Source organism: Podarcis vaucheri (assembly GCF_965113315.1).
Source record: "Podarcis vaucheri genome assembly, chromosome: 10".
NCBI classification, from domain to species: domain Eukaryota; kingdom Metazoa; phylum Chordata; class Lepidosauria; order Squamata; family Lacertidae; genus Podarcis; species Podarcis vaucheri.
The window spans coordinates 56,341,409-56,368,694 of NC_138748.1; the positions used below are offsets into that span (position 1 = coordinate 56,341,409).

Below are 27,286 nucleotides of genomic sequence, written 5' to 3' on the forward strand. Positions count from 1 at the left end.
TATTTAAATAATACTTGAAAATTTATTATTTGGTTTCTGAGACTTATACCTTTCGAAAAGATCTTTCCACAGATAATACTTCCATAATAGAAATCTAAAATGGGCAATTTGGTAGTAATCAATTTACACTGTGAGGTCGTGCCAGTAAACCACCTAAGATTATTGATGTTGACCTATTAAGTGTTTTGTTGGCCTTGCTTCATTAAATTTAAATAATTTGCTTTTACCAAAACACACTGCAGAAAAAATGATAGTCCTCCAGCCACATATATAACTTATAAACTGTATATGCGAAAATACAGCATCTTTCCTTTACTCTTGACTGGTTCAACCTAGGAAGATTCAACCTAGGCAGCAACCATTTTGCACAGTGATTCCAGTCGTGGCCCACACAAGCGCCAGCAGAACATTCATAGGCCGCCCCATTCCGGGTCCAAAAGGAGCCAGGCGTTAGCGGTCACACATCAATTGGATGCATACAAAATGGCCGTTGCCTGTATATCAATTCCGAACCTCTTTAGTAAGCTTCGTGTCCAACTATTAGCCTCCAACATTTTTCTTTATTTGAAAGAGAACAAGGGAAATCTGATAAAACTATGTGTGTGGCTGGCTCCAGTCTTCATACAGTGGGACATCAAATCTCACAGCTTTTCTGAATGAAAAGCTTTAATTTAACCACTTTAATAAGCAGGATTCACATTGCATAATTAGCACACTGGCATCCTAGCCTTAAAAAACTTTTCATTCCACAAAAGTAAATTACTATTACTGTTACACGAAGCTTGTTTCAGAGTACATTTTTAAAATGCTGTAACATTCCTTCAGCTTTGGTTCTATTTTTTTCCTTAGGAAAGGGCAAATAGTACAAAAATAGTTTGCCTTGCTTTACAAGATGCAGCCTTGTTAAAATGGATTCCTCCCTATTACAATAAAGGGAGTTAAGAATAAAGCAATGTTTTGTATTTGGATATGGAGTTACATCTGTTAATCTTAACGGAGAAAAATACTGATATTCTTTTCTGAAGATACAGTTGATGGAAAGCAATGTTTAAAACTTTCAAATTCTGAAAAATCATGAGCACAACTTTTTTCCTGTTTAGTGCTTGATATAGTGAGGTCTGAAGAATATTCTCCATTCTGAAACTTCCGAGTGCAAATTGCGTTCTGAAACCTGAACAGATAAAGCACCACAGTCAAGTCATTCATCTTCTGTTATGCAGGCTCCAGCCTTCTCTTCTTCATCCCTTGGCTCCTCCTGTATGGGCTGCATTCAGCTAAAACAGGAAACAATTGTATGTAGGAGAACTTTCTTTACAAGTCTCTTACACAACTGAGATATTACCTACTTTTGTCCTCTCTCTTCAAGAGACCATTTCTCCGAACAGTTTGCAAAGCCTGAACTTAGAACTGCATCTTAAAACACCTTTACTTCGACGCAAGTTGCCGAAATCTTGGAGGAGGCTTTGAGACCGAAAGCACCCAAAAAGTAGCAAGAAATCTTTCACCGCTCGTTACTGGGCACCGCAAGATTCAGAGGTAGCGTAGATGATTTGCAATTTGAATGTGCTAAGCTAAAATAGATATACATGCTTGCCCCATTGTTGACAAACCACCACCCTATATTACCCAGTTTCTGCTGCTGTCTACATTTGCTTCTCCACCTCTTAAACTTACCTGATATGTGAGGTCGAGGGCTAGTAGAGGGATGCTGCAGTGCAGGTTTTGCACAGGGCCTCTGGTTATTTATTTTTTGTGGCGTTCTGCTGCGTGTCATCATGTCATACTGCCCACAAGGTCTGCCGGGGTGTTGGGCTGGCCCAGCTGCCGTACTGTGATTGGTAACACTAAGGTCCGTGGCCTCCAGAGGTAAGTCCCAAAGCTCAGGGTCATCTGGAAGAAATGGAACATTAACAGTGAAGGGTCAGCTGCTGACCATTCTGTTCCACGTCTTGACTGCCACTGGGTTAAAACTGTAACAGGGTGGAACTAGACATTGTGTCAGCAAACACGAAATCCCAAGCTTGGGTTTTGCAATGACATAGGAACACACCGGGGGTGCTTGCTTCTTCTGTGCCCACTGATTTTGCCTTACAAAGGGCCTCCATCCGTTTCTCCTCTCAGATGGAGGAAGGAGAATCTAGAAAAAGGATGCACATTTCTTTTTCATGTGTCCTGCACTAACTGTTGCCTGAAATGCTGCAAGAATGTGAACCAACCTGAGGCATTAAGTTACAGCAAGACTTACTAAAACGCACACTGTGTGGGGCTGTTTTTGGAAGCTGTAGTTCTTATAGAATGTGGCTACCAGTTGCTCATGGAAGCCAATGGATCAGAGCATGTAACACTGACTTTATCAGCTGGACTGGTTCCTACTGCATTTGGGGAGCTAATGTTTAAAGCTGTAAATGACTTGGGACCAGATAGTAAGATAAACTGCAGAGGCTCTTCCTGCAGATCTGCTGGTAAGGACTTCCAAGTCTGGTGGGCACAAGAGATGGGGGTTTTCCAGTGGCAGACCAGTCACCATGGATCTTCTCCCCAGAGGTGGTGCATTTTGTTTTCTGCTTTTGAACAGGTTTTAAGGACTTGGCTGTTGTAACTGAACAATCATAGAATCAGAGTTGGAAAAGACCACAAGGGTCATCTAGTCCAACCCCCTGCAGGAATCTTTTGCCCAACATGGGACTCGAACCCATGACCCTGAGATTCTTATTTGTGACCCATGGTATAAAATACCTAAAAGAACCAACAACCCTCACCCACCTGCAAGGAACTCCTCTTCCACAGCTGGTTCCAGCTGTGCTGAAGTGCTGTGCTTAATAGCAGGAAGAGCACATGCTTCTGGACAAGATAAAAGAGAAGCTTAATGTTACTGAGATTAGTGGAAGAGTACATATTTCTCTGGATTTAGACTACTTGCATAGAAATAATGCATAAGCTGTCTTCCTAGGCTGGTGGGGGGTGGGGGAGAGACAGGATAGTGGTGGTTTGGGCTTTATTGATAATGGAACAAATAATATTCTTCACAAGAGCTGTCCCACATCATAGGGACAAAAAAGGACTTGCCTAAATGACCCAGCATGAATAAGCTATTAATTTCCATTTCGTCCAAGGAATGCCAACTTACCTGAATTTGGCTCAATATGGAGAAAGATGGTTATTTCAACTATTAATGACAACAGATAGGTGGTGTTATTAATATGCTCTAACCTAGCCTGGACCCAGACTGATATACCAGCTGCTCTCCCCATCTCCATCACAAATCTGACTGCTGCACTGTTCTGCCATCTTAGTTGGGGCTTACAGATGAATTGGGCTTACAAACACCAACATTAAAACAAGTCCCTAATCTGACAATCACTTTATTAATGGGTTTTATTAATATTGCTACTTTTATAGGTTGGGTCAAGGCACTATTTTTCAAAAATATATTAGGTCTGCCTGCTGATTATATACTTTTTTGTTGATTTGAGTTAACTGATGGATTAAATAATTATATCTACATTTTATGAAACCTACAATAATAGGTGCCTTTTTCACAATGCTAGATGAAGTGAGACATAACTACTTAACAAACAAAAGTTGACACCAGCATTGGAAGGAAATATCTTCTTTAACACATTCAGCAACATGGGACAGAAAAGTTTCTGCTGCCATTTATTTTGCCAGGAAAATTCAATCTCTAAAAATGCAGCACTGCATAAAAATTAATGAATGGATAAAAAACCAGTCAAATGAGATAGTTTCAAAAATGTAAAAAAAAAACCCTCAGATGCTAGTCAAAGCAGCTGCAGCAGCAGATTAAAGTTTGGGTTAAGCCCTCACTTTGACCTCTTTAAAGAGAGTCATATCCAGGGAAAACACACTTGTTTAACATCTCACTTTCAACTCTTACATTGACACAGTTAACACAGCAGGAAATAATTGGCCCTGTTACTTTGGCACTTCATCTGCCCATTCTGAGCTTCTTTGCAGTGCAGCGGATACAGGTTCTAACTAGCATTTTACCTTGACCTCTAGGTTCACAAGCTGGAGTAGTTGACTGGATTTGCTGTTTCTTCTGCATCTGCTGTCTGAACTGCTGCTGAAGTTGTTTCTGCCGCAACTTCCGGTGGTATGTTGCATCACACAGCAAGACCTCACTACCAGAGAATACAGGAAGAAGGGAATGTTACCACAAAATTCCCCATTTCATAACCATACTTGCTCAGAGTAGACAATATAACCAGGGTGGGGGGTGGGGGGTGACACTTTAGCATATATGGCAATAGCCCACGCTGTGTAACTACATTCACTTGTACAGTAGTACCTCGGGTTATATACGCTTCAGGTTACAGACTCCGCTAAGCCAGATATAGTACCTCAGGTTAAGAACTTTGCTTCAGAATATGAACAGAAATTGTGCTCCAGCAGTGCGGCAGCAGCAGGAGGCCCCATTAGCTAAAGTGGTGCTTCATGTTAAGAACAGTTTCAGGTTAAGATCAGACCTCTGGAACGAATTAAGTACTTAACCAGAGGTACCACTATAATTTGCATAAATTATTCAACTACAGATCTTCCCTTGCCTCAGATTTCCTATTCTGTCTACTTACATGCATCCAGTGGTCCATAAAGGAAGAAGGCTTTATCCTACAAGATTTGGCCTAAGGTTATACTAGGAGGTACTTCTCACAAACCAGTCTTTCTTCTGCTATCTCAGTGAATGAACACTAGTTTATAGTGGGTGGGATTACCAAAGTCTTTTCTGCCCCAACCAGCCAGCCACTCTCTTTTTCATTGCTTTTTGCTTTTATTTATTTTTGCCAAGCGAGTAAAGCTGAATAGGCACAAGTTAAATGTGCATAAGTTGCGGGCTTACTGTATAAGCTTACGTATCTAGTCTATTAGATCTCCAACCTGCTTTGCTGATCTTGTTCAGAAGTACTCAAAGAAGATTCTAACTGCTCAGTTTTGACAGGAGTCGCTATAGAAAACTGCTGGTGGTCTTCGCTTGTCTTCTTCAAGCAGCTATTGTATCTTGCCTTTTCTATAGCAGGCTCAAAATCCTGTCTTTTAGCATTGCTCAAATCAAAATCTGGAGGCATCTAGGAACAGGAATAAAACAAACAGCCTTTCAGTAGCTACAAAACTTCAGAATGTAATGGAAACATTTCACAGACTCATCTGTCATGTTGCCCAGGAGACAAATTGCTTTCCTGGAATTCTTTGCCTGTTCACAACCAAGTTTCGGCCTGGTGCTATGAACTCAACCAATGTGGTTATTTCTCTAACTTAGTGGAGATTTGTCATGTTTAGTAATCAACACCAACTCTGTCAACATGTACTTTGTGGATCAGCTTTGTTTCCTTGCAATTCTCTGTGGTGTTGATTCCCCCCCCCCCTCTTAAAGCAACCTAGGAGTTATTTTAAAACAGATGTAGAAAGAACAAATGAAGAAAACTGCAGATTAACAGCCTGGGAATGCTGTAGAAATCAGTAAACACGACAATTTCAGCCTATCTGCAGCTTTCAATCCATCACAGCCAAGGGCATACTCTGCCTTCTTTGATGGAATGCCAATTTAGGTGACATACACTATGGGCTGCAGTCAGCAAGGAATACTGTAGATGTGTGAAGGATGGGTCGACCAGAATGCAGCAGCTTAAATGATGATTCACTGGGGTGGGGTGGTTGTAGAAGTTAGTAATGATGACTGGAGATGAAGCTGTTTTGAGGCAAGAGAAGATAAGGACCCTTTTCTGAAAAAAGGATATAACATCTAAGATATACTTAATTGAATGGTTTAGAGAGCAATCCAAACCAGTAAGGCTTTATAGACTGGTAGGGCTACTACTGCATCAGCAAACATCTTGGGCACATGCAACTGATCCAAGCCCCCTCTATGCCCAGCCCAAATGGGGCTCGGATTCATTCGTTGGTCATTCATCCTTGTGAAAACAGGCTTAAGGGCATCCTAAGAAAAATGCATTTTGGCATTTCGCTATTAAAAATAACGAATCCCTGGGAATCTGCTCAGAAAATAATGTAACAATGCTGCAAGACAAGCTAGTTACTTTAGAAAGAGATCACTGTGAGGGGAGAAATGGTGCAATAAGAATTACAAGAAGATGGGAGCTGGACTGTCCCATATAAAAAAGAACAACATAGTAAGCTCTGATTTTCAGTGTTCATTGGAAGGTACTATAATTTTCTGCTTGCTCCTGAACAGCTCTGACTGGAAAGTGAAAACACACACACACACGAAAAATTATTGAGTGTTTTGAAGCAGAAAAAGTGTAAGCAAAGCAACACACTGTAGAGATATGGTGCATCAGAAAATAACCATAAGAATTTTCAACTGGAATATCCAGGCAATGAAATTACCTATTCAAGAAGAATGCACTGTTGCATGGCAGAATAAAGAATGGAGCCTTTCTTGTCTGTATTATCTATACTCAAAGCAGAATTTGGCATTTTTACTGCAGAATTCTAGTTTTTGGAAGTCCCAAGTAACACACCTGGCGAGGAAGCTTATTCACTGATCGCAAGTAGTCTTTGTCCAGGATGCAGTTCCCAAGAGCATTACCAAAGCACCTGAGAAAGGACGAGAGTTAGTCGTCTTTTAGAACACAGTTCCCCTTTTTCATTGCTTTCGAGCTAGCAAAATGTCTTCTGTTGATTGCCACTTACTTCAGTGCTCTCTTCAGTCCATCTGTAACAGCTTCCTTCCTTGCTTTTTCTAGGGACAAGGCCTTGGACTTCAAGCCTTCACTTACTCCATAGCCAACATCTTCATGGTATGAGCCGTCCTGCAATTTAAGAATACGTAAAAAAAACAAAATGGCCATTTGGGTTTGACTATAATCATCCTAATGAACCTTGCTTTGTGGCAAAAGCAGCTTAAGCAGGCACTGCAGTACATTCAGTTTTTCTGGAGTCTACAGGGGACTCAAGTGTCAATCAAGCCTGAAATATTATGCTAGTTCAAAGTATTCCAATCTTCTGCCAAATACATCCTAAAAAATGGAAACTAACAGCATTTGGATACATGCATTACAGTTTAAGACTTGTCACTGTTTAAAAGCAAATGCGTAAGTCAGGATTTTTTCCTACAGTATTTTATTTCATCTTAAAAAAACAGGTGTGTGTTTTGACCAGTAACGGGTCTAATAAATAAGCATTTTTGATCGACAGGAAGTAACACCAACAGCCATATTGTTATGTACCTTTTGCATACTGTTCACTTTACTTTCATGGCTCTGAAGAACCAGCACCACCAACATATCTCCCGACCCCATTTACCTTAAGTTGCACTTTCACAAAGGCACAGACCCCCACATAGAATTTGCCATTATTGAGATCCACAAAATCTGTGAAGTGCAGAAACAAAAAACAAAAGCATTTAGTCTAACATAGGGAGCCAGATGATTGGTCTGCCTATCATTACTGTGCACTGGTAGCTAGGCAGTCGTAAAAAGATGTAGGAGAAAATATAGGGAATTTAGAATATGGTCACAACACTATTGGCATGGATGCAAATGTTTGTCAAAGAAATTAACTAGAAAGAATACAGAGATATTTCCCAAGCAGAATGTTGGTTTCTGAACTAGAGGCTTCTGAGGATAATGTTCAGATAAAAGAGTATATAGACCTGAAAATTACCCTTAAGACATTACTGCATTATTGACCTTAGTGAACTGTGGGAATGCTGTGGACCCCATTTATTTTTATTTCAGCAAAGCATTTGACAAAGATCATGTTTTATTAGCAGACTTGTTGAATGTGTACTGATAAATAATGCTGGATTCAGAGCTGGTTGGAAGCCATACTCAGAAGGGTGTTCATCAATGGGTTCTCATTAAACTGGATGAATGAATTTAGTGAGGTGATGTAAGGCTCTGGGACTCTTCAACATTTGATCAGTGATTTAAATGGTGTGGAGGGAATGCTAACCTATTTGCAGAAGACACAAAGCTGAGATAGATCACTAATGCCTTAGCAAACAGGAGTAAAATTCAGAATGAACTTGGTAGCTTTGGCCTAGCTCCCCATTCTTACAATATGAAATTCAACAGAGGCAAATGCTAAATCCTGCATTTGGGGGAGGTGGGGGAAACAAAAAAACCCAAATGGACAGAGAGTCACATTGAGTCAGCAGTGTGACGCAGCTGCAGAAAATAGTAATGCAGTTTTAGGCTGCCTTAATCAAGTCATAACGTTTCCCATCAGCTTTTAAAAATATTTTTAAATCAAACAATTTCATTAGTAGTAATATTCTATGAGGAATTTCAGCTTCTGATAATCTGAATCACATTCAAGATGACAGAATCAGCTTCCCTAGGAACTGGTCTTTATTTTGTAAATCTCTATGACTCTTTCCTCTTGACGAACTGAATATGTGCTGAGAATCGATAATTAAACATTTGTAGGTTCAGTGTGGACAGTGGAAGACAGAAGTGCCTGGCGTGCTCTGGTCCATGGGGTCACGAAGAGTCGGACATGACTAAACAACAACAACAAAGGTTCAGAGTATTCTCCAGGATATTTTATTTTTTTAATGCACAGAATGCTACCAATTTTTAGGAGGGGATTAAGGTTTTGTATGTGATGGAATGAAAAAGTGAGATATTCATTAGCAAAGTAGGTAAGAGTAATGTCAGGGATCACAATAGGTATCAAAATATGAATGTGCAGACTGGATCTTTTTCCGAAATACTTTTTAAAGGAAAATCTATCCATACAGAAAGCAAGGATATAATGAAGTATAACTTATAGCTTATAGTACTGTGCTTTCACTCCCTTTTGCCTTTCTAACAACTCTGTATTTTTTGTTACCTAATATCATTTCAGGTCCTTAAGGTGATCTAGGTGAGGTTTTTGAGATGGGGTTCTATTCTTCCAGTTGTTGTTACTGAGCTGAAAGACTTAAGTGTCTCCCCTCTGCCTTTTCCGTTCAACCTCCTGTTGCTAGGCCACAAACACAACAGATCTTTTGAGGATGAGACAGCTGCAGCCATAATTTTGGGAGACGTTTCTGTACAGGATTGCAGTTTTCAGCTAATTTTATTTATTTATTTAATGAAAACTGTTAACTGCTAGGGCAAGGATTCTTTTTTCTATATGTATTCACTGTGTAACTGACAATACACTGAATTCTGAAATTTAGGGGGAAACCACTTCAATATGTTGTCAAGGTTACCCTATGCCAACTCATGCTGTGCCCCCCCCCCCAAACTGCCATGGAAAATTCTGCTTCCAGGTGGCATGTGAGAAGCTCCTTTTCTCAAGATCTGGAAACTCATAATCATATTGTGTTGCGTCTAGCAGAGGTGCTCTGTTCATGGAAAACTCTGAATACTAGCAGAAGATTCCATGAATGAATGGGGCAGGACACAAGGTTCTCATTTATGCTTTCCATGCCACTTCCCACATAACTCTTGGAGTTCTGTTTTTGAGGAAAGCAGGAGCCGAAGGAGGAATCGGGGGGGAATGCTTTCTTCACTTTCTATTCATGAAAGCTGCTGTTGGATCAAAAACTTCCTTAAGTGGAACAATGCCATTATTTGCGCCCGACTGCTTATTGTTTCACTCTGCTAGGATAGTTTTTTGCACAAGAACATTTTGATAACTTATAGAACCTGCAGCATGAAGCAGCTGGAAGAAGCTTAAAATTGGTTCTCACCGACATTCTGCTGAGTGACAGAATGAGCCCAGCCATTGTAGCCAAACATCTCATTGGCCAGACTGATGACTCTGTGCCCTTCAATGTAGCAAACCTGAAAGTAGAAAGAAAGGACAAAAGTGTCAAAAATCCTTCTTGGTGAGTCTTAATCTCATTAAATTATTGCAGAAGCTACATCTACTTGCAAGAGTGTTCCACATTACAGTACCAAACAGCTAACCAAAATTAAAAATAATTGTTCTGAGTTTGAGATATTAAATTGATAAGAATTTATTAAATTACATGTGAAAAGAATTCTATACCCCAGGTCTGTCCTGTACTACACTTATTTCTTTAAATCCCTAGCCAGCAATGCGAGAGCCGCTTTGAGGAAAGGTAGTGGGCCAGCGCTGTCCACCTTCCCAAACTGGAGAGCCAGAAAGTACTATCATTAACAAATGCTGACACCTCTGTGGCCTCTGACTTGGAAGATTGCAGCATTCAGCAAGCACCAGTTGCAGATAACCCTACACCAGGTATGTCCAACAGGTTGATTGCGATTCACTGGTAGATCCCCGAGAGGTTCTGGTAGATTGTGGTTGAACACTGGGTCCCTTTCCTTAGTGTTGGTAAAATAGAATCCGGCCCCACCCCCTCTCTTTGAGCTTAGGCTTAAATTCTCAAAAACCGTGGCTTTCCTCCTCCCTAAAAAGCTCAACAACTTTGACCTGAATGGGGGTAGATCATTGCCAGTTTTTAATTCTGTGAGTAGATCGCAGTCTCTTGGGAGTTGGCCACCCCTGCCCTACACTATGGTGCTCCTCCTGAGAAAGCAAGGGCATAGGAAGCTGCTGCCCAAAAGGATTCAGGGAAATATGCACTACCAACAGGCAATGTGTAATTTTCAATATCAAGTAAATAAAAACTGTGTACACACTTTTGTACCTTCTGTCCTCCTCCAGCTTGCCGACTACTGATGTATTCTGGGCCCAATCTTTGTCGCAGTGCAGCCTGGACGGCCTGGTACTCATCTGCTGTATACTGACACTTAAGCAAACCACACACACAATCATGAAAAGATCTAGCATATTCGTAACTAATTTCTCCCCCTTTCTTGCAACTGATTTAGTTCAATCAGTCCCATCCCCCATAAGAACTCTTAATCTAGTTATACTCTGAAAGCTATATCCAAAAGGAAATATTGTACCTCACAGGGTAGCTCCTTCATTATGATAATACCATGAATTGTTTAAAATGGTAACTACTCTGTTGCATGAGTCCCCCCCCCCCCCCCAGTTCTCCTCTGAGCACTCTTAAGTATAATTCAGCCAAATCAGAAAGAAATCTCAGCTGGTATATATTTTCCCAACACTTGTCACCAAACACCAACTGAATTAAATAGTAAATAATAACTCTTGCGTTGTAGTGTGAGCTAAACAACAGCAAAAAGAGTGCAAAGAAATATTAAGAGTATCGCAACAGATTTTCAGCTACTCTCTAGGGAAATGTTTTTTATACAAAAACAAATCTGCTTTCTGCTCTAAAAAGGAGTACTTTTTACATTCAAAACACATTGGGATCTTTTCATAAAGATGGCTTTGTACCATACTTTGGATTTGATCCATGTTTCTTCTGCCTATGTAGATTTTAAACCAACTACAGTTCCCCAAGTTTGGACGTAACAGGGAACTGTGGTTTATTTAAAAGAAGCATCTAAACCCTTCTCCATGCCCAGGGTAGGAAGCATAATAAACCAAGGTTTGTGCAGATTCACTAACATACTTTGAAGCCATGGTTTCCCATTTTGTCTCAACTGGGCCGTTATCCATAGTAGATTTTGCATTGAAGCCCCACCAGAAAATCTCACACAAATCTGAAGGTGATGGTAAACTGACCTGTCCAAACCACATACTGGAGTTAGCATTGCTGCTGCTGATTCCATTTCTTGTCAGTTCTGTTCCAGACATTCCTAAAAGAAAGTAATACGAACGTCAATATATATGATCAAAATAGAAACAGTTATTTACCAATTTTTTAATAATCAAGACCATATAGTTCGAAATAATCATATTATGTTAAAGCTATGGTTTTCCCAGTAGTGATGTACGGAAGTGAGAGCTGGACCATAAAGAAGGCTGATCGCCGAAGAATTGATGCTTTTGAATTATGGTGCTGGAGGAGACTCTTGAGAGTCCCATGGACTGCAAGAAGATCAAACCTATCCATTCTGAAGGAAATCAGCCCTGAGTGCTCACTGGAAGGACAGATCCTGAAGCTGAGGCTTCAATACTTTGGCCACCTCATGAGAAGAGAAGACTCCCTGGAAAAGACCCTGATGTTGGGAAAGATGGAGGGCACAAGGAGAAGGGGACGACAGAGGACGAGATGGTTGGACAGTGTTCTCGAAGCTACCAGCCTGAGTTTGACCAAACTGCAGGAGGCAGTGGAAGACAGGAGTGCCTGGCATGCTCTGGTCCATGGGGTCACGAAGAGTCGGACATGACTAAACGACTAAACAACAACAACCCCATTGTGAGTAGGCAGGACAGGATACTCAGTAGAAGAAGAACAAGAGTTGGGATTTGATATCCTGCCTTTCACTCCCTTTAAGGAGTCTCAAAGCGGCTAACATTCTCCTTTCCCTTCCTCCCCCACAACAAACACTCTGTGAGGTGAGTGGGGCTGAGAGACTTCAGAGAAGTGTGACTGGCCCAAGGTCACCCACCAGCTGCATGTGGAGGAGCTGAGACGCAAACCTGGTTCCCCAGATTACGAGACTACCGCTCTTAACCACTACACCACACTGGCTCTCAGTAGCAGGAGTATCAAAAAGGTTTTGCTCTTACACCCCCCAAATGTTCTTTATGTGTCTAAATAGGAGTAAGGAGTAAATGACAGCTATTCACTTCTACATGAGATGTGAATATAAGAATGTATATATAAGAGCATATATAAAGGGATAAATACACTCCGGGATACCCTTGAAACCTGTCTTTCTGTCTTGTTGCCATCCCATCTTAGATCCTGTCCCTCTTCTCAGCTCCAACCCCTATGCAGCTCTGCATCCTCTGCTGCTCAGCAATTTCTGATGTTTAGCTGTGGGGGATCTTGGAAAGTCTGTAACCTCATATGCCTGCACTGCTCAGCAGGAAATAATTGTGCAGTGAGGGAAGAGTGGCATGGTTAGAGTTCAGCTCACGACAGTTAGAAAAATCTCTTCCTCCATCAGCAGCTTGCTGTGTTTTCACACTGAGCACAGAAAGAACTCCCTTTCAGTGGCTATCAAGGCAGAATTATCCTGAATTTGTGTGAACTGGAGGTAAAAAGTGTGTAAATGTGTTGATTTCTGTGGATGTATGAGTGTGGATCTGTGTGGCTTTGGCTCTGCACTCTAATGGAAGGTTATTCATGAAGGAATGCAGTCTTTTGATTGAAAACAGTCAAAACCTCTGGGCTAGTGTGTGTGTGTGTGTGTGTGTGTGTGCGCGCGCGCGCGTGTGTGTGTGTGTCTGTAACAGGCATATATGCTCAAGTTTCCAAGAATCAGAAAAGGTTACCTGCTTTAAACATGAAAAGACTCAAGGTACAAGACTATAAGTAAGAAGACTGTCTGCTTTGTATCGATAAAGGAATTGGTTTAGTTATTGATACTGAAGAAATGGGGAAACACCATTTTTTGCACCACTTAGAAAATGCACTTTCTGTGCTATTTAGTAATGCCTAACTACTAGTTTTTAAAATTGCCTGAAGTAACCCAATTGTACAGGTATTAAAACAGATACCATTCGTGGAAGTGAGAATGTAAAGAAAAGCCCATATATTGAAGTAATTAACGTATTTTTAGAACATTATCACACAAAGCCTAGTGATTTTCTTGTAGCTCATCAATGAAACTGAGTTGGAAGATTCAGAACAGACAAAAGGAAGTACTTCACAGCGCACAAAAGCCATTGGTGGCCACCAACCTGGGTGGTTTTAAAAGCGGATAAAAAATGTTAATGGATAAGGCTATCTGTGACCACTAACCCTAATTAATGGATGTATGCTACCTGCAGTTGGAGGCAGTAATGCTGGAAAATGCACGACGGGACTGCTGCTGTGCTTGTGGGCTTCCCATAGACATCTGGTTGGCCACTTTGAGTACAGAATGCTTGGACCATATGGGTGACAGGCTTGATCCAGCATGCTCTTCTTGTGTTCTCCTTTTTCTGCCAACTGCTATTCTCTTAAACACCAGCATTTTCCTCTCATCAGTGACACATCACAGCTATCATTAGAATGTGCTAGCATTTTTAATTTTGGAAATGTCAACCCCGCTTCCTTATTTTTTTGTTTTTACTACGAAATGTGCTTTTTTAGCATTCTGCAAGCTTTATTATTCCAAATGCAATAACTTTTCACAGACCACCTATGCTTTTTGTCAAAACTTTTTACCATATTAAATGACAGAAATACAGGTAAGATGTTAATTTTACTACAAAATTTTCCCATTCAGAATTATCATTATAAGTAACTTGTAACTTGTGTGCATTTAACTTGTGTGCATTCAGCTTTCCATGCTTGGTAAAAAGATTTTTTTTTTAATTAAAAAGGGGGCAGCCATTCAGGAAAAAAAGCTTTGGCAATCCCATCCACAACTGAACCCAAAATGTTTTGAGTATATGCAATTTGGCTTGGAATGTAACCTCCGTGTAAATCAACAGTCACCTGTAATTTGGCCCATTCATTCAATTAGTGGCAAAAGAGGTTGATGACACACCACTTTAAATTGTAAATGGCTGAGATCCTGGCCTTCACTTCCATCTCAAAGCAGCCCTATGGGAAAACTGCTGATGAGGACCTATCGGTTACAAAATATTAAACAAACTGCAGAGGTAACCAGTGAGCTTCTAGCTTCAATTCAATATGCTGACACAATCACAGCTTGCTTTGTGGAGTAACTATCCCCATGAATCCCTATGTTGGCTGTAATCATTAGATCAAGCCTTACTCATATTCCCACTACAGCAAGTGAAACAATCCGCAACAAGGAGGAGTTTCTCTGCAACCACCCACAAGATTGGAAGAAATCCCAAAGATAGATCAAAACTATGTGCTGGCATACTGAACATGTTTTATTATTTTATTTAAAATATGTAGTGCACCTTTTCCCAAGGTGCCTTGCAATCAAAGTAAAGTCAAACACAATGCTTATCTATGGGTTGGCAGCTAAGATTAATATGATGACCTGGGGGTTTAAGATTTTATTGGTAGGCTGTGGAAATTTTCCATGAAGCCTACCAAATCTGAATTGTTGTTATACTTCTATATTATGTTGCTTTAGATGTTTTTATTATGCAAAATGCTTTCATATAAGAAAAATAGGTATACAATTGTGTTAAATAAATATATTCTGCAATAAGAAAATTTTAGCTGAGGATTTCCTATTGATGGGAATTTAAAAGCTCCTTGAATAATCACTTGGGTCATTTCCCAGAACTGACTAATAAAAGCTGTTGGCTGAAAATTTATGATGGAGCGCAGTATCTTTACACTCGCATTTCCTGTAGTCATTATTTCAGAAGTCACCAGTCTAACGGGAAACATGGTACTCTTTAAGGCAGATGCCATCAGTTATATTACTTATGGGATAACCATAGCATTATTTTAAACAAAGGCAGTGTTGAAGCCATTAACTGAAAAGCTGTGTTCTCTTTTCCCCATAGCTCATGACTTGGTTCACTTCTGCCACTTGCAGCGCTTTTCTAATCTTTGGCTGTAGGTTTGGCTAATGTGGGTGAATCTTTTGCATGATAAGGTATGAGACTAACAGAACAATTGAAACTCTCAGTCCACTGTGGTTCACCATCTTCCACCTCCACCCCACTGCTGGCAGAGAAGTCACCCTGTTGAGAAGTGTTCCAATGTCCCTGCCCCCCAAAAAACAATATGCATAAGCTATCACCCACAACCAAGGGTGCCAACTTGAATAAAATATGGGGGGCAGGTAAGCCCCACCCCACATAACTGATCACAAGACATTGCGAACACACACCATTTGAATGGCAATGGCTATCAACTTGGGGGGGCTAGCCCCCTCAAATATTTTGTTGGGGGAAGTGTCAAAGGGACCTCAGCCCCTAGGAGTTGGCTCCTATGCCCACGACATCTCCAGCAGAGGTAGCCAGCAGAAAACCATGAAATGTGAGGGCAATGGGCCAGATGCAGACCTCTTCACTGCATCTGTCTGGGAGTGACAAAAACCACTCATACATCAACTCATCTCAGACTCATTGCCAAGCATGCTCAGATAACATATCCGGTATTCTGTCTAACCACTACTAAATGGAGTTAAACAAGGTAAAGGTAAAGGGACCCCTGACCATTAGGTCCAGTAGTGGCCGACTCTGGGGTTGCAGCGCTCATCTCACTTTATTGGCCGAGGGAGCCGGCATACAGCTTCCGGGTCTTGGCCAGCATGACTATGCCACTTCTGGTGAACCAGAGCAGCGCACAGAAACGCCGGAGTTAAACAAACCAAGTAATAATATACTACCATAAACTTAAGTAGTAGGAATACTACAGACTAGCTATGAGAATAATTAAGATTACATAATTCCCTCTTGGGAGGCTTCAGCTAAATGCATAGTTGTTGGCATCTGTCTGTCTAGAGAGACAATGGAGTGTGCCTCAAACCACTGCATTATGCATGAATACATAGCTGAGATAATTTCATGATGGTTGCAACCATATATAACTCTGGACATTATCCCTACCACAAACCTACTTTTAAATTAGAGACTTATATTCCTTATAGATCTGGGTTTTTAACATTGATTTATTTGGTTGAGTTGCATATATTTGTTAATCATTGTTGCAAACTTCGCTAGAGGGGAGGAACTTTAATTATAATTATGCTTAATTGTTTTTTTAAATGATTTCCCTCCCCCAATGTTTTTAACTGTTCCTATTTTATCTGCAAGCCGCTTTGAGTCCTTGTCAGGGGAGAAAAGGCGGGTTGTAAATAAATATATAATTTTTTTTAAAAAAAACGTATTTGCACTGACTTGCAGAGCAGGGTTACCTCTTAAGCCCCCTACCCCACAAACTCGCGGTGGAGCCGAATATTAATCGACCCCACCCTCAAAGAGGCCACATTTCCCGGGGCCCCGTGAGACGATTTTCCTCTCGGAAACACCAACGAAGGTTCGCCCTGATCAACGCGGCTTTACCATTTCGGGCGTCTAAGACAGAAAGAAGGCACGAGAGAGAGCCTCTTACGGGGGGCCGGGAAGGGCAAAGGCGTGCATTGAAGGAGTCGGGGAGATCGAACACCTCCCCCCCTTTTGTGTCAACTTGGTGACTTCCGCTCTCCAGTTACCTGCACGTAAACGGCGGGCAACGGCAGCCACCGCAGAACCTCCTCCCAGCACCAAATCTTCAGTCAGGGGCGCCGCTACGGCAAGCGAACCAAGGCAAAATTCCCGCTCGCGGCGGGCGCGCTTGCGCAATATCTCGCCCTAAGCCCGTGGGAGGAGCCTCTACGTAGCGCGCCCGCGCGAGTCAGAATTGGAGCGGCCCCGCCAGTGGTGTGTGGCGGCAGCGAGGAGGGGGGGACAGGGGGGCAGACCAGGAATCTGGGACGTGTCTGGGAAGAGGCGGCGTGGATTGGCGAGGGGAGGCGGGAACGATATTCGGCAGGCGAACGCCTATTGGCCAGGAGGCGGGACCGCCGCGCGACTAACGCGATTGGCTTCCGAAGGGCTGGCAGGGAAGGTGGGCGGGGACACGAAGCGCTACGGAGAGCGGAGGGGCCAAGAAGAGGGTCGTGAGCGGGTGAGCTTGTGGTGGTTGGCGGGCGGAGGGAGGGAGGGAGGGGGGCGAGTGGGAAGGCTTGTAAGCGGAGCATGCTGGGTGTAGTACGAGTGAATCGATCGATCCCATCGATGGTCGCGTGAGGCGGGCGGGGCGGGGCGGGCGTGTGAGGGAAGAAGAGGTCTTAAGCGTGTCGCGCGCGCCGGCGAAGAGCGAGGGGAGGCAGGGCTCGCGCCAGGGGAGAGGCGGGGCTTGGTGTTCGCCTCGCGCCGGGGGCGCGGGCGGGGAGCTGCTCGCTCGGGTGAGGAGGAGCCGGAGCGCCAGCCGTGAGGGGAGCAGCGGGCGGAGGAAGACCAGCCTGCTCGGTGCCGCCGCCACAGCAGCTGACAGACAGTGGCAGGGACTCTCAGCCGACCCGGAGGCAGGTCAGAGAACTGGGCCTGTGTGCGGCGTGTGGGGTGAAGCCGACGGTGGTCGAGATGAGGGTCTCGACGAGGGTCTGTGTCGCTGAGGGAAGGGGGGAAGGTCGGGTGGGGCCTGCCCGCCTGCCTCTGCCGGGCGTGTGGTCATAGTTGGCACCCCTTGACCCGGGGCCTATCAGCTACTCCACGGAAGCGGGAGGGAGAGGCCCGTCCCCTCCACACGAGCCGGGCATCCACGTTCCGGGAAAAGGTGCTCCATCCAGGATGCCTCCTCTTCCCCGCCCCCCACCCTAAACTGGCTCTGCCGAGGCTCCCTTCCTTGCTCAGAACCGTGGCCTCTCCCTCGACCCCACCCCGTTAGTATGAGGCGGCGGCGGGGAGGTGGACGAGCCCCACCTGTCAGCCTCGTCGGCAACAGCCAGTGAAATAATTTTTTTCTTTTGTTAGGGGGAGGATAGCAAAACGGATTTGCGGACATGGGCGCACCTATTGTTGCGGCTTCTCGCCCGGCGCTGCAGCCCTTTTGCACATCCTGACAGCTGATGCTACTCTTCGATAGGTGGCTTGATAAATGCACAGTGGATCATGCAGTCTCGTAGCCTTCACTGCCTCATGTTAGCAACTGTTAACCTTGGGGTGGATGCGATCATCATCTTTTTCTGTGGCTGGCAGCCCATTAGTGTAACAAGGTGCTCGCTTTTTGTTTCCTTGAGCGGGCTGATGGTTCAAAGCATTGCAAGAATGGCAAGCAAGCAGCCTTCTTGATGAATTTGGCATGCAATGCATCTAGGTACAGGACCTGAAAATCAAAAATCTCTGGTATGGTGGCAAATTTGTCCTTTACTGGAATAGTGTACTAATAAAATATTTTCTGGAGCCTGTGCATAAGATGAGCAAGAGTTTTAAACAGTAGCTTATCTTTCATAATTCCATTTTGTCTTTAACTCTGATTGGATTGTGAAACTCTGCCTTGTTCTGGTAATTCCATCAAATATAATGGGATGGGGCTCATGCTGTGGAGGTAGCAGAAATAGATGGCATTTCCTTGCAGGGGTTGGGATTGGTGATCCCTAGTACAGTTTCTTCAGTTTTGTTTTTAAAATTCTCAGATGGGTTGGGAAAGATCTGTTTTGAAGTATAGGAGTTGTTGCCATTGAAAATAGATTGGCTAGATGAATTATTAACCTACCTCAGTATGTGGCTGTTTCACATATTTAGAAATATTCACCCTAAGTTAGGAAAGTGTATAGTCTGCAGGGCTTGTCCTAATCATCATATAATACAGTTTAAGAAGTATTGCCTAGCATTTGGCATAACTTGTCACTTGAGATCATTTTTGTGCTGTACATGAACTGCTTCTGAGTATTTTAAATGGACCATTTTAAAATGAAGCAGAATTACAGTCAGTGCCATCTCAAAAGAGATTTCAACACTTTGATTTTGCACAATCTGAGTTAGATGTTGTCAATATAGCATGTTTCTCTGGTATAACTTAACTATTTAGAATAGTTTTTAGGAAAAAAAATATAGTGTGTTTCCTTTGGCAAACAACATTTTGATATTTTATTGATTTATTAATGGTTTGCAGAACAAAAAAAATTACTTTTGTATAGCACATAACATTTTTAAATTTAAATTCCAAAATGTTTTAGCTGTTGGTTTGATATGATTTCCTGCCCCTGCTTTTGAGTGATGAAGCCATAAATATTTTTACAACAAATCCATTTTTCTGTAAAGTTGTATTGATTGTATCTTGCAGAGAACATAAGAACATGACTAGTTTTGATTATTCATGATAGAAGACACTGTGGTGCCTAAACATTTCTAGAGGCTGAAGTCTAGAGTGCAAAAAATATTAGAGGTGTTAATTTTTAAAAATTAAAGATCCAATAAAATAATAATAGCATGGTGTTAAAAAGTCATCTACAGCAACAAACACATTTAATTTTTTTTAAAAAAGATAATAAATGGGCAAAATTGTTATATTCTGGACTTTGGGAGCCAGAGAAACCCATGTACAGAGTTCTGTCAGTACAGGGAGGGGTGGCTTATTTTCCCCCTCCTATGTCATAATGTCATTGGTGTTCCTCATCCTAAATGTGATTTTTGGTATATTAGTATTATACTGTTCATTCAGTTTGTATCTGCTAAGAATTGATAAAGGTACATGCACTGATAGCCTCTCCTGTACTGGTTTTGGTATTTTGTTATTTTTGTCTGGTTATTGCTTTGCAGGGATGTGCTTTGCTTTTAGGCATGTTCATCCATTACACAACACAGACTTGACTTCTCCACCCACAGCAATCCATTTTTTAAATAGTGAGTAAGAAGCAAGAATGCCTCTGGAAAGAAGAATCAAGTGACAGGTCTAGTTTGAATACGCCTTGCCTGATTGTGTTTAAGAACAAGCTGACAGTGGCATAATTAAGATGGTATTTTTGTGCACATCCTGAGAGCAAGCAAATACCAGTTTCAGGAGTTAGGAAAGTCAGAATCCATTTTCCAAGCATCATTAACTGCCCTAAGTTCATGTACCTAACATCTGATGGATAGTATAAGTCAACCTTCACCAGCTGGGCTGGCTGGGGCCAACCAGAGTTGTCGAAAACATCTAGAGGGCATCACATTGGCAAAGGCTGATTTAAGGCAGGCATGTTATCTAGAGCTGATGCAAATGTGTTTGTAGCTCCACTCCAGGAGGTGCACAGAATGTTTGAATAATGAGCACAAGACTGATAGTATTTTGTGATGCGCTTTGAGGGAATGAGGATTTAATCCTTGCACAAACTCTGTAACTTAGGCCAGTGCTATCCACAATTGATCCTCATGTATAATCCAAAACTGTTGGGTGTGCAATGGGGCTAGGCCTCTCTAAATAGGATGGTAGCTTAGTGGTAGAGCACCTGGTTTTCATGTAGAGTGGTGCTCCAGGTTCAGTCCACAGCAGCACCCACCAATATCACCATCTGAAATCCTAGGGGGCCACTGCTAGTCCATGTAGACAATACTGATCTAGATAGATCAGCTGTATAAGGCAGCTTTGTCTGTTTCCTGTAGTTTGCATCTGATATGATCTTTTGACTGGAGACTGCTTCTCTACCAGCTCTGATTCTAATGATTTGATTTTGTTTCCTTAAAAAACTTATCCCAGTTGCATAACATAAATCAGTGAAGTGTGTGTGAAGGAGTGGGAAATCTGGGGAGAGTTGAAGAAAATCATACTGCTTGCAAGTAAGGTAAAGGGACCCCTGACCATTAGGTCCAGTCGTGGCCGACTCTGGGGTTGCGGTGCTCATCTCGCTTTATTGGCCGAGGGAGCCGGCGTACAGCTTCCGGGTCATGTGGCCAGCATGACTAAGCTGCTTCTGGCGAATGCACGGAAACGCTGTTTACCTTCCCGCCAGAGCGGTACCTATTTATCTACTTGCACTTTGACGTGCTTTTGAACTGCTTGCAAGTAGTGTGGCTTTTAAAAGTGGGAATTATGCATGCATTTGAATGGAGCATTGAAAGAAGCTACTGCATGATGCCCACAGCAACTGCTCCAGGTTTAAAAGCATATAATGGGGTAACCAGTGTGGTGTCCTCTAGTTATTGGACTACAATACCCATTCATTCCTGGTCATTGACCATGTTGCTTGGGGCTGATCGGGGTTGTAGTCTGACAATATCTGGAGGGCACCATGTTGGCTACTCCTGTATATTTCGGAAGATGCTGATAGGGTCACTAGCATTTTGTTGTTGTTGTTGTTGTTGTTGTTGTTCTTGCCCGTTTGCCCACAAGTTTCTTTCTAAACATTAAAAGTTCCCAGCCATAACAGTCCCTGAATATCTTTGCTTCCTATAAGTAGTAAATACAGTAAGTATTTGGTAAAGGTGTAGAAGGAAGACAAGTGAGATAGCTTCTGATTTCTTCTCATGAGGGAAAATAGAAAGCTTTGTGGGATGTTTTAATCTGATAATTTATTGAAGGTCAAGCTATTTTGCAGGGAAAAATGAGCTAAGCTTTGAGGAAAAATGGCTCTGTAGGTCCTACAGCAGGGTGCTGATTTCTTTCAGCCAAAGGGCCTTGTGTCAGGGGTAACAAGCAAGAGGTATTATGCTAGTTTCAGGTCACATTTCTGCTACTCTAAAGGAGGGCAAAGAACAAGCCATAAGTGGACATGGCCTTGTGAGTTCTGAGGTCCAGAGAGGCCTGGAGGTATATATTTGGTCCCTATCATTGTCTTACAGTGGTAAGTTTATGTGTAGAACATCTATCAGCACACGGGCGGTTGCCAATCCGTCTGCTTCCTCATATCAACCGTTGAAGAGTACTGTATATCATGTGAATCTGCTTTCTCTCGGAAACTACAAGGGTGGTTTATTTTTTTAAAAAAATGTTGTGACTCCGTCTATAGTTCTGACATTCAGAGTTGTTTTCTATGGTCTGTGGATACTGGGATTTGGAAGGACAGTTTAAAGGACCTGTTACCATGCCCTGGAATTAAAATAAGTGGTGTGCATTGCAAAGGTCACACTTGCATTTCTGTGCAGGAACTGTATCCTCTCACTTCCTAACACCTCTGTCAGGGTTGGCAGTTCCATGTCTGACTGTAGTTCCATGTTTTTCTTCTCCATCTTTAAATATATTGTTAGGAGGGCAGAGATTCTTATGTTTCAGCTAGTTTACGTAGCAGTCTTGTAACTTCCAAACACTGTGTATACTTGGTAAAGTAGGGAGACCTGGAATGATGTGAACCAAAATGTAGCAACTCTATAAATGTTGTTGCAACATATATCCAAGGGAAGAATTAAAAAACAACAACCAAAAAACCCTTCTTTAATTTAGTTTTGTGGCTCTTAAGAAGTTGGTATGACCTCTCTTATTTTGTTTTATGGCAGTTGAAATATATAGCTGTGGTGACAAAAGTAAAAGTGATGTGGCTCAGTGGGGCTTAAGTCATTACTAGCTTGTCCCATTGATTTCAGTAACACTAACTTAGACCCCATTCTTCTACACACTTATCTGGATGTAAGCCCCATTGAACTCAATGGGATATTGAGACTTCATTCTGATCAGGCAGATAAAGAATTGCAATGGCAGTCTAAATCTGACCCAACAGAGTTCCCAGTTTGGCTTGTGAGGCTGTTTCCCCCAAACCACATCTACCTCCTTTCATCTATGATGTCCAGCGAGGAATGTGTGGAGATGTGGCTACCAATGTGTGACTGGAAACCTTAACGTATGCTTCAAATTGCGACATTGCTGATTTGAAGTGAGAGCAAGCCAGCTAGGTCAGTTGCACTGAGTTCCCCATGAGGAACTCAGACGTGTAGCCAGCCACTGCAGATTATTGGAGCTTGAACTGAGCGCATTCCAGCCTACCTGTCACAGATGTTTGGCAGCAATGGGGACGGATTAAGATCTGGCCTGTTGAGCCAAAAGGCTTCCCCAACTCTCCCTGGTCTATATCCTTGCTGTGTAGTTTTTGGTGGGGTTTTTTGGGTTTTTTAAAAGAAAAGATTTGGAATTGTATTGCCTATTGTAATGGGTCAGTTTTACTGAATTGGGCCAATTCATTTAAGCAGCGATCAAAATTTCATCCCTATTATATTACAAATCTGATGGGAGGACCTAAATGGTTGTCCCAGATTTTTTTTCTCCCTTTTTTGCTATGGAATAATTTTTCATTCTCTTATGTAATTATATATTTAGGGATCCCACCCAACCCCCATTTCATCATGGCAGATGGTATGGCACCCACCACTCATTTTGTTGCTGCTGTCAGGATGTGATTCATTATTATTTTTTTGCCACTGATTTTAAAAATAGGATAGATTATGGAAATACTGAATTGCCTTTTTAAATTCCTTGAAACAGTAGGAGCCTATGTGGCTTTTTGGGGTCTCCTGCTCTTTCCCCACATGCTTTCCCCCTCCCCACATCCTTGGTATAAAGCATGCACAACTTGAGTTTTACCACACAAAATCTGGGGAAGTATGGTGAACTTCCAGAGGAAGTTGGTGATGTTCTCAATTTTAGTGGAACACTGTGATACTGATAAATTTTTACTACTATTCTGAATACCTGGTAGTTTTCTTATTAATTGGTTTAACAGTCAGTCGTCAGTCTGTCTGTACCTGGAGACAATGCAATCAGTGTCATTCCTTTCTTCCCAGTCAACAGATGTTCTGACCTTGTGATGAACTCTTCCACACTTTTTCAGCCATCTTTCAACAAATGTCAGACATAATTCTTCACAGAAAAATACTGTATTTTTTGCTCTATAACACGCACCCGACCATAACACGCACGTAGTTTTTAGAGGAGGAAAATCTGTAGGCATGCCATCCATAGGCATTTCCTCCATAACACGCACAGACATTTCACCTTACTTTCTAGGAGGAAAAAAGTGAGTGTTATGGTGCAAAAAATACGGTAACTGATTTTGATGGTGGAAAGGGTCAGTATAGAGACCCTTGTCATCCAATTCTAGAATCATAGAATCATAGAGTTGGAAGAGACCACAAGGGCCATCGAGTCCAACCCCCTGCCAAGCAGGAAACACCATCAGAGCACTCCTGACATATGGTTGTCAAGCCTCTGCTTAAAGACCTCCAAAGAAGGAGACTCCACCACACTCCTTGGCAGCAAATTCCACTGTCGAACAGCTCTTACTGTCAGGAAGTTCTTCCTAATGTTTAGGTGGAATCTTCTTTCTTGTAGTTTGGATCCATTGCTCCGTGTATAGCATGCCACTCATCCATATCTTGTCTGCCAAAATCCATTTACCAACATAATTGTCCCTTTGCAGTCAGAGCATACCCTGTGACTCCTAGCTCTTTCTAAGCTAAACCACTTTCCCATGTCCTATTCTTGGGATAGGAAGATCTCCAACCTATGAGCTGAATCAGGCCTACCAGCCCTCTCTATTTGGTTTGTGAGGTGTTTTAAGTGAGGCCACCCCATCAGGTGTCAGGCAGGTAAAGACATGGCTGGGCCGAAGTGGATTTGCAGTCACTACTGGTTAACTCATCAAGGGCACCAGCACAACACATTGAAAGCCCAAACAATCAGGGATTGCATAGCTCAGTGTGACCCATAGTTATCAAACTTAATTCACTGGGGGGTGCCCTACCTGCACTCCCAAACCCCCTTGCATCCCAAACTTATTTCCCCTACATCCTATTTGCCTAAATGTCTGTCACCCATGTCTGCTTCTTAAGCAACTACCACCCATTCCACACCCTTCTCTGCCTGTCAGACAGACTGCACACCCCACACCCTTTTACCCTGGCTGCTAATTTAAGGGAGAGGCTAATGTCAAAGAATGCACTTGCAACTATTGGTAGCTCAGCCCTTTTCCCTTTTAAGAGCATTGCTTCCTTGCCTTGATGATGTTGTAATGACCAGTGTGGTAGGTGTGACTGCATTGGGAACCCCAGGGAATCTATTAAGATTCTGGGCATTATGTTTTATAGACCTGCTGAAGAGTAAGTCCATCCCACTTGTTATATTAAACACTAGATTTCCCTTCAACTAGCAGGGATAATGTTAACCTTTTTGCCTATGACTGTTCATGGGCTCCTTTAGGCAGGAGGGCAGGTTATAAATTTAAAATAAATAAAAACTGTAGTAAGGAAAGGGCATAGTTGGTATACCAATAAGCATTCCTTGCCACCAAAAGGATCTAGGAGTACCCCCAAACTATGCACCTGTTTCTTTGAAGAAACAGGTGCAGTTCTGTCCAGAACTGGTGAACCAGCAGACCTGGGAGCTGCTCACCCATCGATTCTCTCCTTCACCAGGATTCAGTCTGTTTGTTGGTCCTCATGCAGCTCACCATTGCATTCAGGTCACAGTCTCTCCTGAGGCATGACATGGTGCCCCAATTCTCCTAATGACCACTCCCGGAAGTTCCATATAGATATTAAAGAGCACTTGGAATAAGATGGTGCCCTGTAACATTCCACCACACAACTGCAAAGGGGCAAACACATAATTTGAAGCCTGAACATATTGTTGAGCATGAACAGAAAGGGCAATCAGAAGTACCAGAGAGACATTTTTCCATTTGCATGTTTGAATCTTCAAAGAAAATAAGGAACCAACACTTGTTAGAGAATGGAAACTGAATATCTTTCTTTCTCTTACAGATGATGATCAGCTCCAAGAAACTATGTCTTCAGAAATGAAAGCTTGTACCTACTATAAACAGTGATCGGCCTTAAGTAGACTAGAAACTATAGTCAAGAAACTTAAGAGGAACTCGTCCTTACCTGGTTACCTTGTATCATAAATTCAATCATGTATGGAAGTGCTCGGTCAGTTGGTAAAATTGAGCCAAGTAGCCAGAGTCCTGGGCGTTCACCAAGGCTGCCACGGTCGCCACGGCTGGGCCATCGTCGAACCAACAGCACAGGTGGCAGTTCTGGAAGTAGTGCTGGGGGTGGCAGTGGCAAAACTCTTTCTATGGAAAATATCCAATCCTTAAATGCTGCCTATGCCACTTCGGGCCCTATGTACCTAAGTGACCATGAAAACGTGGGTGCAGACACGCCTAAAAGCACCATGACTCTTGGACGATCTGGGGGGCGTCTGCCTTACGGTGTTAGGATGACTGCTATGGGCAGCAGCCCCAACATTGCCAGTAGTGGGGTTGCCAGTGATACTATAGCATTTGGAGAGCATCATCTTCCTCCTGTCAGCATGGCATCCACAGTGCCTCATTCACTGCGCCAGGCGAGGGACAACACTATAATGGACCTGCAGACGCAGCTCAAGGAAGTGTTGCGGGAAAATGATTTACTACGCAAGGATGTAGAGGTGAAAGAAAGTAAACTTAGCTCCTCCATGAACAGTATCAAGACATTCTGGAGTCCTGAACTCAAGAAGGAAAGAGCCCTGAGGAAAGATGAGGCATCCAAAATAACTATTTGGAAAGAACAGTATCGAGTTGTACAGGAAGAAAACCAGGTTAGTAATCTAAAGAGAATTCTGCAAGGGGAGGGTAGATACAATTGTTTTAATGAATGTTTTTCAGACAATTTCCCTTGGCAGTCTTGAACTTGAGACAAATTATTCTATTGATCTAGAGTCAGTATATTCAGTTCCAAGTAGCACCATGGAACATGGAAAAGTGATTTTCCTGTTTCAGATTTTGTATCCACATTGCAACTATATTAACAGGCATGTCCAGAGTCCGTCTTGGGGGCCTGATCCGGGCCGTCGGTCTCAAAGACTTCAACCTCATAAATAAAAAAGCCCAGCAACTTCAGTCCTTAAAAAAGCTCAACAACTGTGGTTGGCTCTTTGGTCGGCCCTCATCTGGCCCTCTTTGAAAAAAACTTGGACACCGCTGGCATAAGAGAACAGTGAAGTGGGGGGAGAGCATCCAGTCCTTTCCCATCAGTTCACTATTCCAGCTCAATCCAGTATAATTCTAGG

General features: G+C 42.5%; 2 protein-coding genes across 21 annotated transcripts in view; one reads left to right on the forward strand and one right to left on the reverse strand.

The window, feature by feature from the left end:
* Positions 1–540: 540 nt before the first annotated feature.
* On the reverse strand, positions 541–17,235 carry RAD52 (RAD52 homolog, DNA repair protein). Of its 8 annotated transcripts, none has more exons than XM_082240602.1 (12): positions 17,001–17,235; positions 11,536–11,609; positions 10,586–10,687; positions 9,662–9,755; positions 7,282–7,349; positions 6,670–6,788; positions 6,498–6,573; positions 4,897–5,084; positions 4,009–4,142; positions 2,764–2,841; positions 1,675–1,890; positions 541–1,274 (listed from the first exon to the last, which is right to left on the reverse strand). In XM_082240602.1, the coding sequence occupies exons 2-12, from the start codon at positions 11,605–11,607 to the stop codon at positions 1,213–1,215; spliced, it is 1,209 nt and encodes a 402-aa protein (XP_082096728.1). In that variant the 5' UTR covers positions 11,608–11,609; positions 17,001–17,235; the 3' UTR covers positions 541–1,212. The 8 variants fall into 8 exon arrangements, with proteins under 8 accessions (XP_082096728.1, XP_082096730.1, XP_082096729.1 ...); XM_082240604.1 differs by lacking the exon at positions 17,001–17,235 and adding an exon at positions 16,704–16,974; XM_082240603.1 differs by lacking the exon at positions 17,001–17,235 and adding an exon at positions 14,400–14,480.
* A 145-nt stretch (positions 17,236–17,380) lies between these two features.
* ERC1 (ELKS/RAB6-interacting/CAST family member 1) overlaps positions 17,381–27,286 on the forward strand; it is a 159,331-nt gene continuing 149,425 nt past the window's right edge. For 2 of the 13 annotated variants that reach the window (XM_082240414.1, XM_082240423.1), the window contains exons 1-2: positions 17,611–17,859; positions 25,996–26,815. In XM_082240414.1, coding sequence (XP_082096540.1) covers positions 26,147–26,815 — 669 coding nt within the window. In that variant the 5' untranslated portion in view covers positions 17,611–17,859; positions 25,996–26,146. Of the gene's footprint in view, positions 17,456–17,602; positions 17,860–18,570; positions 18,676–25,995; positions 26,816–27,286 lie in introns of those variants that run through there. The other 11 variants (XM_082240422.1, XM_082240421.1, XM_082240424.1 and 8 more) reach the window with 9 other exon arrangements.

What these genes read in the sequence shown, in the direction of transcription:
- RAD52 (XM_082240602.1), bottom strand. Translation starts at nt 11,607, where the DNA reads ATGTCTGGAACAGAACTGACAAGAAATGGAATCAGCAGCAGCAATGCT. An exon ending in CCAGTATGTGGTTTGGACAG is followed by an intron (nt 10,688 to 11,535) that starts GTCAGTTTACCA and finishes GGTTTGCTTAAG; the next exon opens with TGTCAGTATACAGCAGATGA. An exon ending in GGAAGAGGAGTTCCTTGCAG is followed by an intron (nt 1,891 to 2,763) that starts GTGGGTGAGGGT and finishes CATTTCTTCCAG; the next exon opens with ATGACCCTGAGCTTTGGGAC.